Source organism: Budorcas taxicolor, chromosome 2 (genome assembly GCF_023091745.1).
Source record: "Budorcas taxicolor isolate Tak-1 chromosome 2, Takin1.1, whole genome shotgun sequence".
Classification (NCBI taxonomy): Eukaryota; Metazoa; Chordata; class Mammalia; order Artiodactyla; family Bovidae; genus Budorcas; species Budorcas taxicolor.
Window position 1 is genome coordinate 40,577,940 of NC_068911.1, and position 15,548 is coordinate 40,593,487.

Consider the following 15,548-nt stretch of genomic DNA (forward strand, 5'->3'; position numbering starts at 1 on the left):
TCGGCGCGGGGAGGCGGGGCCAGGGTTCGCGAATGAGGCGGGGCAAGCCCAGGATTGGGCAGCGGCTCCCGCGGACCTAGAGTCGCTCAGACCTGAGACTTGGACTGGAGGTCTGTGCGGTGACGCTCAGAGAGAGCTGGGGGGCCTTGAGACTCAAGAATTTGATTCCGCGCTAATTGAGCGGAAGCGATCAGTGAAGTGCATCCTTAGGCCCGTCACTTTCCTTAGGCTGCGGAAGGAGATTTCTTCTGCACTTCACTAACAGGTTAAAATGACTAACCTCAAAGTTGGGCCAATTTGATTCAAGCTAAATAATGATAATAACAGATTATAACTGAGTAAAACAAGAATCCATGATCGATAGTGATGTAAATAATTAAATGGAGAGATGAGAAATCTCTTACAGTAGGATGCCGACTAATAAATGAAGAAGGAATGAAACAGAAAATCACCATTTGGCGACCATCATTAAGTAATAGGATGGACTTTCCTGATGACTCAGACGATAAAGCGTCTGCCTACAATGCGGGAAACCCGGGTTCAATCACTGGGTCGGGAAGATCTGGATAAGGAAATGGCAACCCACTCCAGTATTCTGGCCTGGAGTATCCCATGGACGGAGAAGCCTAGTAGGCTACAGTCCATGGGGCCGCAAGGAGTCGGACACGACTGAGAAACTTCACGACGACGACATTAAGTAATAACTGATTTGGACAAAAATAAATGGCCTCTAAGACCGGAGGGTGAAAGTTTAACAAGGAACTGGTATTTGCGTATTCCCAAATTACATATTTCTCCACAAGATACTAATTAATTGCAAGAGGGGAAATATGAATTTTACAGTAGAGAAACCGTCCTCAAAGTCTCTGGGGTTTCTGGAAGTCCTCATGGGACATTCCAAAGGTTACATGACGTGTAACAGGTTGAATGCTGAAGCACATATGAGATCGTGTAGTGCTCCATTTACCTACATTAAAGAGATTTATGCCCCCCGAAAAAAAAGTAAAACACCATTCTTATAAAACTTGTTTTGGAAAATACAATGATTTTCATTAAAATGTTATGCTAACACATAAAAGTTTTATTGTATCTTTTTTGGTAACAGATTTATTGGATATAATTCACATACCATACAATTCACCCAATTAAAATGTACAATTGAATGGGTTTTAGTATATTCACAGAGATGCCGATGTCACCACAATCAGTTTTAGAACAATTTCATCACTCCAAAAGAAACACACTTCAGTCCCCCATCCTCCCACCCTAAGCAACTATTAATCTAATTTCTGTCTCTATAGATAAGCATATTCTGGACATTTCACTTAAATGGAATCATACAACCTTTGGTCTTTAGTGTCTAGCTTCTTTCACTTAGCATAGTGCTTTCAAAGTCCATCCATGTTGTAGCATGCCAGCAATACTTCATTCTTTTTATCATCAAATAATATTGCACTGTATAGATATACCCCAATTTGTTTACCCATTCATCTGTTGAATAACGCTGGGTTGTTTCCACTTTGGGGCTACTATGAATAGTGCTGCTATGAAGATACATGTGCAAATTTGTGTGGACAGATGTTTTCAATTATTTTCCCACCTAGGAGTAGACTTGCTGTGTCAACGTTTAACCATTTGAGGAATTGCTAAATTGTTTTCCACAGGGTCTGCTCCGTTTTACATTCCTACCAGCAATGTATGAGGATTCCAATTTCTGCACATCCTGGTCAACACTGTTATTATCTGTCTTTCTGATTAGCATGGCATTTCATTGTGAAGTGAAGTGGCACTTCATGGTGGTTTTGGTTTGCATTTCCCTGATGGCTGATGATGTTGATCCCCTTCTCAGGTACTTATTTGTGATCTGCATATTTTCTTTGGAGAAATGTCTATTTAGAGCCTTTACCCATTTCAAAGTTGAGTTGTCATTTTATTATCAAGCCTAAAAATTCTTTATATATCCTAGATATACGTCCATTGTCAGATATATGATTTGCAAAAGTTTCCCCCATTCTGTGGATTGTCTTTTCATTTTATTGCCCCCAGTTAAGACAGGGTCCTCTGAAGCACAGAAGTTCTTAATTTTGATGATGTCCAGTTTATCTTTTTTTTTTTGCTTGTGCTTTTGATATCACATCTAAGAAATCATTGCCTAGTCCAAGTTCACAAAGATTTACTCCCACGTATTCTAAAAAGTTTGGTAGTTTACTTCTTACAGTTGAGACTTAAACCCAATTTGAGTTATCTTTTGTGTATGGGCAAAGTACAGGGCTTCCCAGGTGGCTCAGTGGTGAAGAATCCGGCTGCCAATGCAGGAGACTCAGGTTCAATCCTGGGATCAGGAAGATTCCCTGGAGAAGGATGGCAACCCACTCCAGTATTCTTGCCTGGAAAATCCCATGGACAGAGGAGCCTGGCAGACTACAGTCAATGGGACTGCAAGGAGTTGCACATGACTTAATGACTAAGTATGCACAGGCAAAGTAAGGCTGTGATTTCTTTTTTTTTTTTTTTTTTTTTGCATATGAACATCCTAGTTGTACCATTTGTTGAAAAGACTGTTCTTTTCTCCCTGTAATTCTTTTGGCTTCGCTGTTGAAAAACAATTAACTGTAAATATGAGGATTTATTTCTGAACTCTCAATTCTATTCATGATCTGTGTCTGTCTTGTGCCAGCACCACCCTGACACAATTACTGTTGCTTTGTGGTAAGTTTTGAAATCAGAGAGTGAATTCTCCAACTTCATTCTTTCTCAGGATGGCTTTAGACCCCTTAAGTTTACAGTTGTCATCTTTCTTGTCAGTCTTTTTGAAAACAGATCTTTATTTTAAACTTTACATCATTGCAAACACACTCCATGGCAATTATTTTCAAGTATTCTTGCTTTTTCCACCTACCTGTATATTATAATGCTCCCCAATATTATAAGCCTATTTACATATGATTGGCTACCTAATTTAGTTATTTTCCTATTGGACACTCATTTCTAAATTTTACTATTGCTGCTGTGACTGCTTCATTCCTAAGTTTCGGAGTACCTGGGTGAAAGTATATGGGAACTCTATGTACACTTCTTGCAATTTTTCTGCATGAAATTATGTCCGAATAAAACGTCAGAAAAAAACTATCCCTTTGGCATTTAATGAGGGGAAAGCATCTTTTTCCGAACTGCTCCAGCCCCTGCCCAGCTATCCGATGCTCGTCCATGAGTCCGGCCATCATCCATCGGTCCAGCCCCCACTCACAGCTCACAGTCACTGCCCACTTATTCTCTGACCACTCTGTGCTGTGGGGACCCGGGTTGCTCCGGTGCGGGGAGCTGCGGAGCCTGGGAGTGCTCTCCTGGACACTTGGCGGTGGCGATCCGAGTGGTCCAGCATCCACCGAGCTGAAGCCGGCCCTACCTCTCACCCGCCCCAGGTGCAACGACTCCCCAGCTGCACCCCCCCTCCTCCGCACCGCGCCTGCGCCTTCAGCTCGCCGCGACACTTCCCAGCCCTCCGCCCGCTCCACCCGGCTCCGCCTTCGTCCGGCCGGAGCCCCCAGACTTCTGGCCTCGCGTCCTCACGTGGACAGAAAGAAGGCACTGCTCCTCTAGAAAATGCCGGCCGCCTGACACCCCTCCCTCCGCCTCCCTCCTCCGCGCCTCGCCGTGTCCCTGCGCTCCGGGCAGGTGCGGGGCCAGGTCGCGCGGGGCCAGGCTGCCCACATTCTCCGCACCCTCGGTCGAATCCCCTTCTTCCTGCTTTCTCTTGCCCCCTTTCCCATCCGTGTTCTCTGTCCTGCGTCTCCTTCTTGGGCCTAAGCTCCGCCGGACCTCCGGCTCGGCGCTCGGGGTCCCCTCATCTCCGCCCCTTGCCGGGGCTTCGCGTCCCGCACCCCTTGCTGTCCGCCGGGAGCGCCTCCCGTGCGGAAATCGACAAAAAACCGCTGCCCCCGCGTACTTGAGCCTAAGTTACGGAGCAGGAGGGTAGGGGGAGAAGCCATAGATCTTAATAAACAGTGGGTCACGTGGTATCTTGGAAGCGGTACCTGCTGGGGGAAATCAGACACCGAGGAGGAAGGTCTGCGACTTGGTTCAGAAGGTCTGTCGGAGAAGGACTGGGAGCACGAATCTCGGATAGCCAGCGATCTGCCGGATCGCCACTGAGGGATCCTCCCTGCCCCCAGCAGAAGTCACTTTGGAGCCGGTGCCCCGGCTGCAAAGGGCCTGGGTGGGCGTCCTGGGTCCGCTGGGCCGGACAGCTTCCGGGCGCGCCGCCTCCCGTCCGCCCGGAGCATCAGCCACGCGGGGCGGGGGAGGGGGCATCTCTGCACCGGTCCTAGCGGTGGCAGCCCCCAGGAGAAAACACGCGGAGGGTGTGCCGGCGGATGAAGCGTGGTGGTGGTGGGGGCGTTGTCAATATTTTCTTTTCAATGGCGTTGCCGGGTGTCGGCGAGGATGCCTGAGCGCCGGGTGGAAATGTTGGGAGCGGTGTCCTCCCGCGGAGCCTCTATCTCACCCAAGACTTTTGAGAGGATCATTACCGACCTGGACACGACCGGGATACGTCCAGCGGGACTGGCTGGATGAATGATCACCACCCCTGTGGCCGGACATTGTGGTACGCTGTAAAATGGATGCTGGAAAGACCTTTGTAATATATTAAGAAAAAATAGAAAAAAAAGAAAAAATAGGGAATTCCCTGGCTGTCCAGTTGTTAGGACTCGGTGTGTCACTGCCGCTGCCCAGGTTTGACTCTCCGGAGGGAATTAAGATCCCGGAAGTCAGAGGGAACGTCCAAGAAAAAAGAGAACTGAATGACCCCAATTTTCTGAATATAAAAATATTTATTACAAACCTGTCTCTAGGTGATGGAATTATTGGAGATATTTGTAATATTTTTTCTTAATATTTTCTTAGTTATTTCATGACGATGAATGACATTATTTTTAGCTTGAAAGAAAGACCAATGCAAGTTATTTTTAAAAAGAAAGTGTACTGTCATCCTATGTATTTTTAAAAATTTTATTGTTTATTTATTTATGGTTGTGCTGGGTCTTTGTGACTGCGAGCGGTTTTCTCTAGTTGCAGCCGGCGGGGGCTACTTTTCATTGCTTTGCTGGGGCTTCTACTTTTGGTGGCCTCTCTTGCTCCAGACAGGACTTCCCTGGTGGCTCAGACAGTAAAGCGTCTGCCTACAATGCGGGAGACCTGGGTTCAATCCCTGGGTTGGGAAGATCTTCTGGAGAAGGAAATGGCAACCCACTCCAGTATTCTTGCCTGGAAAATCCCATGGATGGAGGACCCTGGTAGGCTACTACAGTCCATGGAATGGCAAAGAGTTGGACATGACTGAGCGAATTCACTTCACTCACTTGCTCCAGAGCACCTGCTCTAGGGCCCTCCGCCTTCAGTAATAGCAGATCATGGGGGCAACAGTTGTGGCTCCCGAGCTCTAGAGCACAGGCTCAGTAGTTGTGGCCCACGGGCTTAGTTGCTCTGAGGCATGTGGGATCTTCCTGGATCAGGGCTCAAACCCGTGTCTCCTGCATTAGCAGGCAGATTCTTTACCACTGAGCTACCGGCTGGGCAGGCCAGTCCTCTCTCCCTCAAACCCATTTTCCTGAAAGAGACTGCCATCGCTGAGCCCTTTTCAGCCCCCTTCCAGCATCTCCCCTCTCCCTCCCTTTCCTCTACCCTGCGGTAGGGGGTAGGGAGTTGTCTGTGGGGTGGCTTCCTGACTGTTCTCTCAGCTCCCACTTTGGATGCCCCCACCGCACCTCGCATCCGTTCTCCTCCTGGGTGTTCAGTGAGTTTTGTAAAACCACACTGACTAGGTTCCCCCTCTGGGAGAATCCTTCCCCACCTCCCTCTACCTTCCATGAACCTGGACTTACCTGTGGCCTCTAGGCCCCTGGGCTCTGGGCCACTAGCCTGTGTCCATCTTGCCTGCCCCATGGCCTTCCTGTCCTTCTCTCTCTGGCTCCAAGTCTCGCCTTTCCCAAGCATGCCGTCCTTACCCTTCAGCTCCCTTCACGGGGCTTCCCCAGGGCCCTGTCATACGCTGAGGAGCTGTTGGCCTTTTCTCTGGCAGCCCTTAGCCCCAGTTTTCATGGACTTGTCGCAGGAAGTTCCATGCTTCCTGTCTAGCTCTGGGAGCCTGGGCTGTGATCTGTTGACCACTGGGTCCTGTGTATCCTGCTCTGGGAAGACATTAAAGTTCTCCAAAGGTGGGACTTCCTGGTGGTCCAGCAGTTAAGACTCTGCACATCCAATGCAGCTGGCCTGGGTTCGATCCTTGGTCAGGGAACTAGATCCTATGTGCCACAGCTAATGATCCCACATGGGGCACAGAAGATCCCGTGTGCCCCAACCAAGACCTGCTGCAGCCAAATAAATATGAATTTAAATGAATGTAAGACAGAATAAAATATACAATGTTGGTCTGGGTGTGTTAAAGAAAGAAGTCAAGGGGGAAGAAAGCAGCAGGAGGGAGAGGGCAGGTGAATCTAGGTGGTGCTCCCTGCATGCTTGTACAACTTCTATGGGAGTTTTCAAATGTTTCAAAATTTAAAAAATAAGAAAACCTCCACATCCAGCGTGTGGGTTCCCATCCTGGCTCGGCAATGGCTTCCTGCCCCGCAGTCCTGACCACCTTCCAGGCAGGGCGACTTGGGCCCCCGGAGGGAGGTACCCCCTTGCTGCTCCCCCACACAGCCTCCAGGGACCAGTGAGTCAACCAGGCCCCCTCACTGGGGCCCCGAGTGCCACTCCCAGCCTTGCCTGGCAGTTGCAGAAGGGGTCAATTGTGCCACAGCACAGTTCCAAGGGAGTGGTTGCCCGCTGGGACCCTGTCCAGGCCAGGACTGCCTGGAGACCAGGCCAGGACTGCCTGGAGACCAGGCTGAGGGGCAGGGGTCAGCTCCTCTCCCCACCACCTCTTCTCCAGGCCTGCTCCACCATCGAACGGTCCCCTCCAGCCCCCCAGCACCCTCAGAACCAGCCCACCACGGGGATGACTCAGACCTCAGGAAAGGAGAACCAGGGTGGGGGATGGGAATCTATTTAAATATAGAATCCAGACAAAAGATCTTTCCAAGTTATGGGTACAGAACGTAAATGTTACAGACAACCTCGCTGTAAAAATAACAGCAGAATGGAGAGTTGGGCAAGGAAGATGCCACGTAACTCACTTTTCCCAAGAGGGAGTCAACAGATAACAGATTAAATTTGGAAAATGTTGCTTGAAAACAGAAGTCCTCTAAACTCTGCCTTAAAAAAAAATAATCCATTTCGCTTTGCTCAAAGGCAGTTTCCAAATGACGAGGAGCATGTGGGCTGAAGCATCTTGAAGGTGTCAGTCGCTCAGTCGTGACCCCATGGACTGTCGCCCACCAGGTTCCTCTGTCCATGGAATTCTCCAGACAAGAACACTGGAATGGGTTGCCATTTCTTTCTCCAGGCTGACACCTTTTCTCAGGGAACCCCGACTTCTGGTTGAAGGAGGGCAACAGTAGGCCAGCACTACAGAGACCTGGAGGCGGGGTGCTCAGGCTCCCAAGCGTCTACCTCGGCCCCCACACCACCCAGAGGAAACACAATGGGGCACCATACACTGCTGTTGGGGTGCCCCCTCAGACTGCAGGCCCACCTCCTCCTCAGCAGAGCCTGGGGCTGCCATGAACGTTAGGGCCCCTGTGCAGGGGGGCTGTCAGTCCTGTGCGGCTCCCTGGAGGAGGCAGCCTTTCTGAGGGTCCAGGAGGAAGGAGCGGGCTGAGGCCTCCTGTGGACTGGCTCTGGAGGGAGAGCCAGGGACAGGCAGGATCCACTTCCCAGGGGTTCTGGGCTGGAGACCAAAGGCGGCAGAACGAGGAGGCCTCCGAGTCTCCACCTTATCTCTGGATCAGAGGCTGGATGTCCACGCTGAAGAGGCCCGGGGTGTGAGGCCCTGGAGTATGGAGGCCCTTGCAGAGCCCTCCCGGGTCTGAGATGGTCCAGGCCAGGAAGGGTGAGGTAAGTGCTAGAAGGGAGGCCCTGGGGTGGGGGGAGGGGGACGGTGAGGGGGGAGGGGGACGGGGGGGCGGTGGTGGTTGGAGCTGGGGTCTCAAAGGATCCAGAATCATGGAATTGTAAAAGCCTATCTATGATGGGACCTAGTGTACAGCATCTTTTATTCTCTTTAAAAAAAATTTTTTTTTGCTATAAAAGTAAATTATGCTTGATCAGGGGGGAAAAAATTACAGTGCTGAAAGTGAAAACCAGTCAGGGGCTGGGCCCCAGGAGAAGCCCAGTGGAACGTGTAGAAGGCGCAGCCAAGATCACTGACCCGGGCAGGACGCACCGTCAGTTGTCAGGGCTACGGGGCCGCCCTGGGCTCGACGGGGGCCGAGGTGGACTCCTCCCCGTCCACCGAGGGGCTGGAGGCAGAAGGGCCTGCTAAGCTTCCGTCTTCTTTGTCATCTGGAAGAGAAGGGGATGGGTCAGGCTGTTGTCAAAGGAACAGGGGGTGGAGGGGTGGGGGGCAAACCTGGGGGTCCCGGCTGCCAGGGGAGGGGTGCGGAGCTGTTGGCTGACTTAGATAAGTAACTGCTGACTCCAGACATGCTCGCAAAGGCCACTGGCCGGGGGACACAGAGGTTGTTTCCAGAAGACTTCAGGCCAATTTTGGGCTGAGCACCAGGAAGCCGCTGCTACCCCTGCTGCCTGGCCAGGGGCGGGAAGCGCTGTGGACAGGTCTGGAGGTAAAGGTGGAGGGGCAGGCCGAGGGTGCCCACGAGCACCTGCCCAGGGGCGCCTGGGGGCCTGCGTGTAGCCCGTTCCACGCCCCATCTCTGCGTCCGAGGAAGGTGAATTTGTCCTAATTCTCACAAAGGCGCCCTATGGGTTGAGGCCTACTTGGCTCCAGAGCCCAGGATGATCTGAAAAGTGAGCAGAGGTCTCAGCTGGTGTGGAGGGAGCCCCGGGATGGCCTGTCCCACCCAGCCCACCTGGAGAAACGGGCTCTGAGCCAGATGATCCCCACCCCCATCCTTTGCAGCGACCGACTGATGACCTCAGGGCGGTGACTTTGCTCCTCTGAGCCCTGCCTCCCCACAGGTCACCAGGAAGGACCCTCTCCCCCCACAGAGGCAGGTGGACATGGAACAGGCCAGCGGAAGGGCTCAAGGTGAGCCGGGCCCCCTGCAGAGGGGCTTCCGGGCTCCGGGTTCCCTGACTCCCTGAGGATGGCCCCGTCTAGCAGGCGATGGAGTCTGAGGGGTCCCTTAGGTTCCCTGAGAACTCTAGGCTGGTGGCTGGGGATGCCCCCATCTCATGAAAAAGACACATGAATATGTAAATGCAGAAATAGGAGAGAAATAGGCCCAGGAACACAGACACACAAGGACCCACAGAAAGTTACCCTTCTAGGCAAATACACATGTAAACAGACAGAACCTTAGACACACACACACACATACATGCATGTGTGCATGGAGGCCTACAGACACGCAGAGATTCACACCGAGATGTGTTTAGACAGACACACAATGCCCACGGCACATGCACCCTCTCCAGGCCAGCCAAGCCTGGCGGTCCCCCTGACTTCGTCCCTAAGAAGGCCCTGCTCCTGTACTGAGTGCTGGGCCCAGGCCTCACCTGTGTCCAGCTTGCTGCGTTTCTGTTCAGGCTCCTGGGGGGCGGCCTCGATGGCCCGCTGAGCCTCAGGATGGATCTTCAGGAGGGCTTTGGCGAGGGTGGCAGGGCCAGGCACCCCCAGGGACATGATGCAGTGCACGCCTTTGCGCTTGGCCCCTTCCACTTTGGCACTGTCCTTGGAGGCCGTCAGCAGGACCAGTTTGGAGAACTTCCTGGGTTTCTTGGGGGCTGCGGGGACAACATCTGTGCCCGGCTCAGGGGGTTCAGGGGTGGGCTCCTGGCCGGCCTTTACACTCTCGCCCTCCTGCTCGCTGGACTCGGGCAGGGGCATTCTGGGATGGGCGGCCGGGCCCCCAGGCCACGCTCAGGTCTCAGTAGGATTTGTCCTCCACCTCCCTGCAAGGAACCTGGCAGTCCAGGGGCTCTGTCCTAAGGGAGGAGACAAAATCCCATCAGCGGGGACATCCCTGGCAGTCCAGTGGATAAGACTCTGGGCTTCTAATGCAGGAGACATATGTTTGATCCCTGGTTGGGGAACTAAGATCTCACATGGGAAAAAAAATCCCATCAGTGGAGGGGCCCTTGGGCCAGGGTTCAAGAGGAATCTGGGCTGGAGGATAGGGCAGGTGGGGCTGCCCTGTGCCCCCCACGCCCGCTCCCACCTTGGGGAAGGACCTGAATGGAGCTGGAGAACCCGGGCCAGCATGTCTGCTGTCTTGGCAGCCTTGGGACCATCACCTCTCCCAGCCAAACCTCACTCCCCAACTATAAAATGTGCCAGAAACAGGGCTCTCCAGCGGCTGCTGGGGTGACCAAGGTACTGACAGCTGTGAGTTACTAGGAATTCCAGGCCCATAGGTGCTGAGCTCGGGGTGGAGTGCTTCCATGGGTTTGTCCCATTTAACCTTCACTCCATGTTATGGAAGTTGTTCTCATCGCCCCAGGTTACAGATGAGACCACGGAGGCACACGGCCATGGAGCATAGCTGCGGGTCCGGTCGAGCTGGCCCAGGGCCTGCCCCACTGTGCCTGGGCTACCTGGTCCAGGATGACGGGAGCCGGTCTCCCTGAGCAACGGGCGTCGGGGAAAAGCACTTGGGGGGTGTGAGCTCAGGTCACTGACCCTCCCAGAAGGCCCGCTGCCCTTCACCCTGACACTCTGTCTGTGTCACCAGGAGCGGGGGCTGGGCCCCCAGGGCACTCTGCAGGCCCCAGAGGGGAGCCTGGCCCTGGGAGGCCGGACTCTGGATTCACAAATAGATCCAGTCCCCATCCCAGGCCAGAGGCCCGGGCCCCCAGGGCTAGGAGATGCCAGGGCCCCACGAGGGCAGCGACTTCTGTCTGAGCTGGTGCTGGTGCTGCCCCAGCTGAGTGGGGACAAGGCTGTGGAGGTGTCCAGAGGAGCCGTGGTCACTGAGGGTTCCCTGGCTGCTGGTCTGGAGAAGCAGAAAAGATGGCTGACAGGGGCAGGGTTGGCCTGGAGACCCGGGCCCTGGGGCATCAGTGTGGGGGTGTCTGTTGGGGGTGACTGGGTAGTGGGCAGATGGTGAGGGTCTTTCTCAGTTTAGCCCAGAAACAAGGCTGTCACCTTGGCAGACATCTCATGTACCCTGTCCAGAACCCAGGGGGCAGTGAAGCCCATACTCTTACCTGCCCCCCTGGACCTGCTTTTCCAACCTGGCTTTGAACTGTTTCTTTGAGTTTGCAGTCCATACGGTTGCAAAGAGTCGGACACGACTGAGCAACTGAACAACAAACTCATATGGCTTGAAGGGTCCATGCCCCTCACTTCATAGTCTTCCAAGACCCCATCACCAATGACAGGAGCCTGAAGTGCAAGATCAATGTGTGGTTGGGGTGTCTTGCCCCCCACAAGTTCCCCTGACAATTAGACATGAGAGCAGAAACCTCCCACTGTGACAGGGAGGACTCCAGGGGTGGTGTCCTCAGGTCTATGCTGCCTGGTAGCAAGTCCCCTGACCACTGGCACCCCTAGGATTGATGTCTTATTATCTCTCCTGTCCCTGGTCCAGCTTCTGGATGAGCCAACCCCTCCTCCTCCCATGTGGTCCTTCCCGGCTCTGCCCACCCTGCCCCACAGGGTGGGCAATATGGTGGTATCGGGGGCCTGGGGGAACACAGGGTCCAGCAGAAAAGATTCTGTCAGTGCCTCCCCTAGCAGAGCCACTCTGGGCAGGAAAGGGTTATGGTGGGAAGCCCCGCCCCCAGGCCCCTGATTGGCTCTGGGGCACATCCCTGGCCTAGCCCAAACCTTTGTGGTCCAAGGATGAAACTCCAGGTGGTTGCACCCCTTCCTCATACCATATCCAAAAAATTAACTCTAAATGACCACAGGCTTAAACATGAGAGCTAGTGATAAAACTCTTAAAAAAAAGAGTTGGATTAGGCAAAGAACTAAAAGTACAGACAACCAAAGAAGAAATATGTAAATTGGACATCATCAAGATTTAAAACTTTTGTGAGTCAAAGAGACTCACAATCAAGAAAGTTAAAAGGCAATCCATAGGATAGGAGAACATTTTTGCAGGTCATGTATCTGATAAAGGGTTTTCCTGGTGGTTCAGTGGTGAGGAACACACATGCCAATGCAGGAGACCCAGGTTTGATCCCTGGGTCGGGAAGATCCCCTGGAGAAGGGAACAGCAACCCACTCCAGTATTCTTGCCTGGGATTTCCCGTAGACAGAGGAGTCTGGCATATAGTCCATGGGGCCGCAAAAGAGTCGGACACAACCTAGTGACTAAAACAACATATCTGATAAATGACCTGCATCTGGAATTTATAAAGAACACTTACAACTCAGTAATGAAAAGACAAATAACTCAATTTTAAAATGGGCAAAGAATCTGAAAAGGCCTTTCTCCAAAGAAAATATACAAGTGGCCAGTAAGCACATGAGATGTTCAATATCATTAGTCGTGAGGGAAACGTGGATCATGAGATACTATTTCACACTATTAGGATGGATCTAATAAAACAAAGCAAAAAACAGACAATAACAAGTGATAGTGAGGTTGAGAAGAAAATAGAGCCTTGATACACTGCTGGTGGAGCTGTATATAGGCACAGCCAGTTTGGAAAACAATCTGGTAATTTCTCAAAAGGTTAAACATAAAATTACCATATAACCCAGCAATTCTACTCCTAGTTGTTTCTCCAAGAGAAATGGAAACTGATGTCCACATAAAAACTTGTACATAGAATGCTTGCAGCAGCATTATTCATAGACACCAAAAAGTGAAACAGCCCAAATATCCATCGACAGGTAAATGAATAAACAGAATGTGATGTGTCCACACAATGGAATATTATTTGATAATTTGACAAATTCCTGCCACACATGAATAAGCCTTGGAAACATTAGCTGAGTGGAAAAAAGGCCTGTCATCAAAGATCGCAAATTATACATTCCATTTCTATAAAATGATCTGAAGTCTCTAGAAAATTGATACAGTAGAAAAATCCATAGGGACAGAAGGTAAATTTGTGCTTTTCTAGGGTTAGGGGTGGGAGGGATGGGGGCCAGAAGAGTGAATACTACTAGCATGCGGGTTTCTGGGATCATGAAAAGTTTCCAAAACTGATGGTGGTGAAGGCTGTAGAACTTGGTGAATTTACTAGAAGCCACTGAATTGTACATTGTGAGTGAACTCACAGCATGTAAACTATCTCAATAAAACGCATGTATTAAGAAAAGGGAAATTAAGTCTATGACCAGTGGTTTTCCAACTTCACGATACCTAAGAATCTTCCAGAATTCTTGTTTAAAATGCCCAATCCTGGACTCCTCCAACCCCAGACTTCTTTCTCAGTGCGTCTGGAGAGGGCCCTGAGAATCTACCTTTTTTTTAAACCAGTACTCTATTTGATTCTGATACTTTGTGCAACATGGCTGATGTCATGGGTCCTCAGCTTAGGAAGTTTCTAATCTCTCGTTCATAGTTGAACTGTTCTTCGGCCACTCCATAATCATTGTCCCATGTGCTTCTTGGAGGGCTGTGATGGGGCTGCTGGTGAGGTGATGGGTTCACTTAAGCATCAGGTACAATCCTCACAGGGAGATTTTCAAAGCAGCAGTAAGATCCAAAAAGGGTCAAGAATTGCTACTTGATAGTGTACAGGGCACGGTTTCCCCAAAGTGGGGATTTCATGTAATGACATCTCCTTTCCCCTAATCATCATGGCTTAGAATCACCAAAGGTAGTCTTAGAGTTAGCTTTACTCCTTACCCGCTGTATTCTGCCCCTAGACCTGTCTATGCTAAGCCCAAATGGCCCCCGCTCCCCAGCTCTCTCCTCTCGCATCATGATCGCCCCTCCTGACCAAGCCCCCTGAGTGGCTCCCCTATCCCAACATCTCAGACCACCAACCGCCAGCCCTGTGAGCATCGCTAGAGCCACAAGGATGGGACGGGACAGGGGCTGGGTGCAGGGCGGGGGCGGTACTGGGTGGGGCGGACGCGGTCAGGGATAGACAACCCAGAGTGGGGTTCCCTGATGTGGGGTGTGAGGGCTCAGTCCTGGGGTCGGGATGGTTGGGGGCAAGGCGGAACGAGGAGAAAGGAGCTTGAATCGCGGATGAAGGACAAGGAGGTAGCCTGAGTGCCGGGAGGCAGAGGTGGGGAGCACCCCGCCCACCCCAGCATCAGTAGCCCTTGGGGACCCCCAGGAGAGCCCGGCAGGGACCTGAGACCCTCCCCGATCCGCTGGGGCCCGTCCTCACCGGGCACCGGCCGGGCGGCGACGGCAGAGGGGCCCTCTCTCTCCGGAGGCCGAGCAGCGGCGGGTCCCTCGGCCTCGGTGTCTGGGGGCCCCCGCCTAGGTTTGGGCAGTCACCTCAGGCTGGGGTCAAGGAACGAGCATGCGCAGCAGGGTTCGTGAGGCGCCAGTTCCTTGGGCCAGAGTGGTTTCTCCGGGTCTTCCCCGCGCGGGGCGGAGCTGGCGGTCTGACCAATCGGCGCGCGGGGGCGGGACCATGCGGGTACTGGGCGGGGCTCTCCCAGGACTGGAGGGTGGGTTTAACTGAGACCGTGCGACCTCCCCCAGTGTTTGACATCGGCCCGACGCGGAGGAAGCCTGAGCATTTGTTTAAGGGCCTCGATCGTCCTCTTCGTTCTTCTGGGCGAACAGAAAGAACTTCCTTTATGTTCATCAAAGCCACTGATTCCTCTCTGCCCCCAGCATCCCTGAGGGCACAGCATCTTTGGCATTGATTGGATTCTCGGTCCAACACTCTCCATTGGTCTCTTCCTCGCTACTGGTACCCCCAAACCCCCACAGGTCCAGTACTTATCTTTCAGTCCATCTATCCCCCATAGGTCCAGCCCCCACTCACAGCGCACAGTCACTGCCCACTTATTCTCTGACCACCCTGTGTGGTGGGGACCGGGATTGCTCTGGTGCGGGGAGCTGCGAGGCCTGGGAGTGCTCTCCTGGACACTTGGCGGGTGGCGATCCGAGTGGTCCAGCATCCTCCGAGCTGAGGCCGGCCCTGCCTCTCACCCGCCCTAGGTGCAATGACGCCCCTGCTCCCCTCCCGCACCGCGCCTGCGTCCTCTGTTCGCCTCAACCCTTCCCAGTCCTCCACTCGCCGCCCCCACCCCGGACCTTCGCCCGGCTGGAGCCCCCAGTCTTCTGGCTGCGTGTCCTCACGTGGACAGAATGAAGACACTGTTCCTCTAGAAAATGCCACTCCCCTGACACCCCTGCCCTCCGCCTCCCTCCTCTTCCTCTAAGGCTGCTCCTGGGCTCCCTGGGCAGGGCAGGTCCAGGTCCCTTAGGGGCCTGCCTGCCCGGGATGTCAGGCATTTCCCAAGTCTCCTGCATCTTCTCCATCCTGTGTCCTTCAGCTCACCCACATTCTCCTGTATCCTCCTCAAGTCCAAACATCAGCAGAACCTGTGTCTG

At 52.7% G+C, this 15,548-nt stretch overlaps 1 protein-coding gene across 1 annotated transcript; it reads right to left on the minus strand.

Annotated features, from left to right (window-relative positions):
• Positions 1-8,079: 8,079 nt before the first annotated feature.
• Positions 8,080-14,498, minus strand: FLYWCH2 (FLYWCH family member 2). Its single transcript, XM_052655632.1, has 3 exons — positions 14,365-14,498; positions 9,622-10,050; positions 8,080-8,445 (listed from the first exon to the last, which is right to left on the minus strand). The coding sequence occupies exons 2-3, from the start codon at positions 9,950-9,952 to the stop codon at positions 8,342-8,344; spliced, it is 435 nt and encodes a 144-aa protein (XP_052511592.1). The 5' UTR covers positions 9,953-10,050; positions 14,365-14,498; the 3' UTR covers positions 8,080-8,341.
• Positions 14,499-15,548: the final 1,050 nt, after the last annotated feature.

Excerpts from the sequence above, each read along its gene's own strand:
- FLYWCH2 (XM_052655632.1), bottom strand. The coding sequence starts at position 9,952 with ATGCCCCTGCCCGAGTCCAGCGAGCAGGAGGGCGAGAGTGTAAAGGCC. Across the intron at positions 8,446-9,621 it reads ACGCAGCAAGCTGGACACAG|ATGACAAAGAAGACGGAAGC; the intron begins GTGAGGCCTGGG and ends CTTCTCTTCCAG.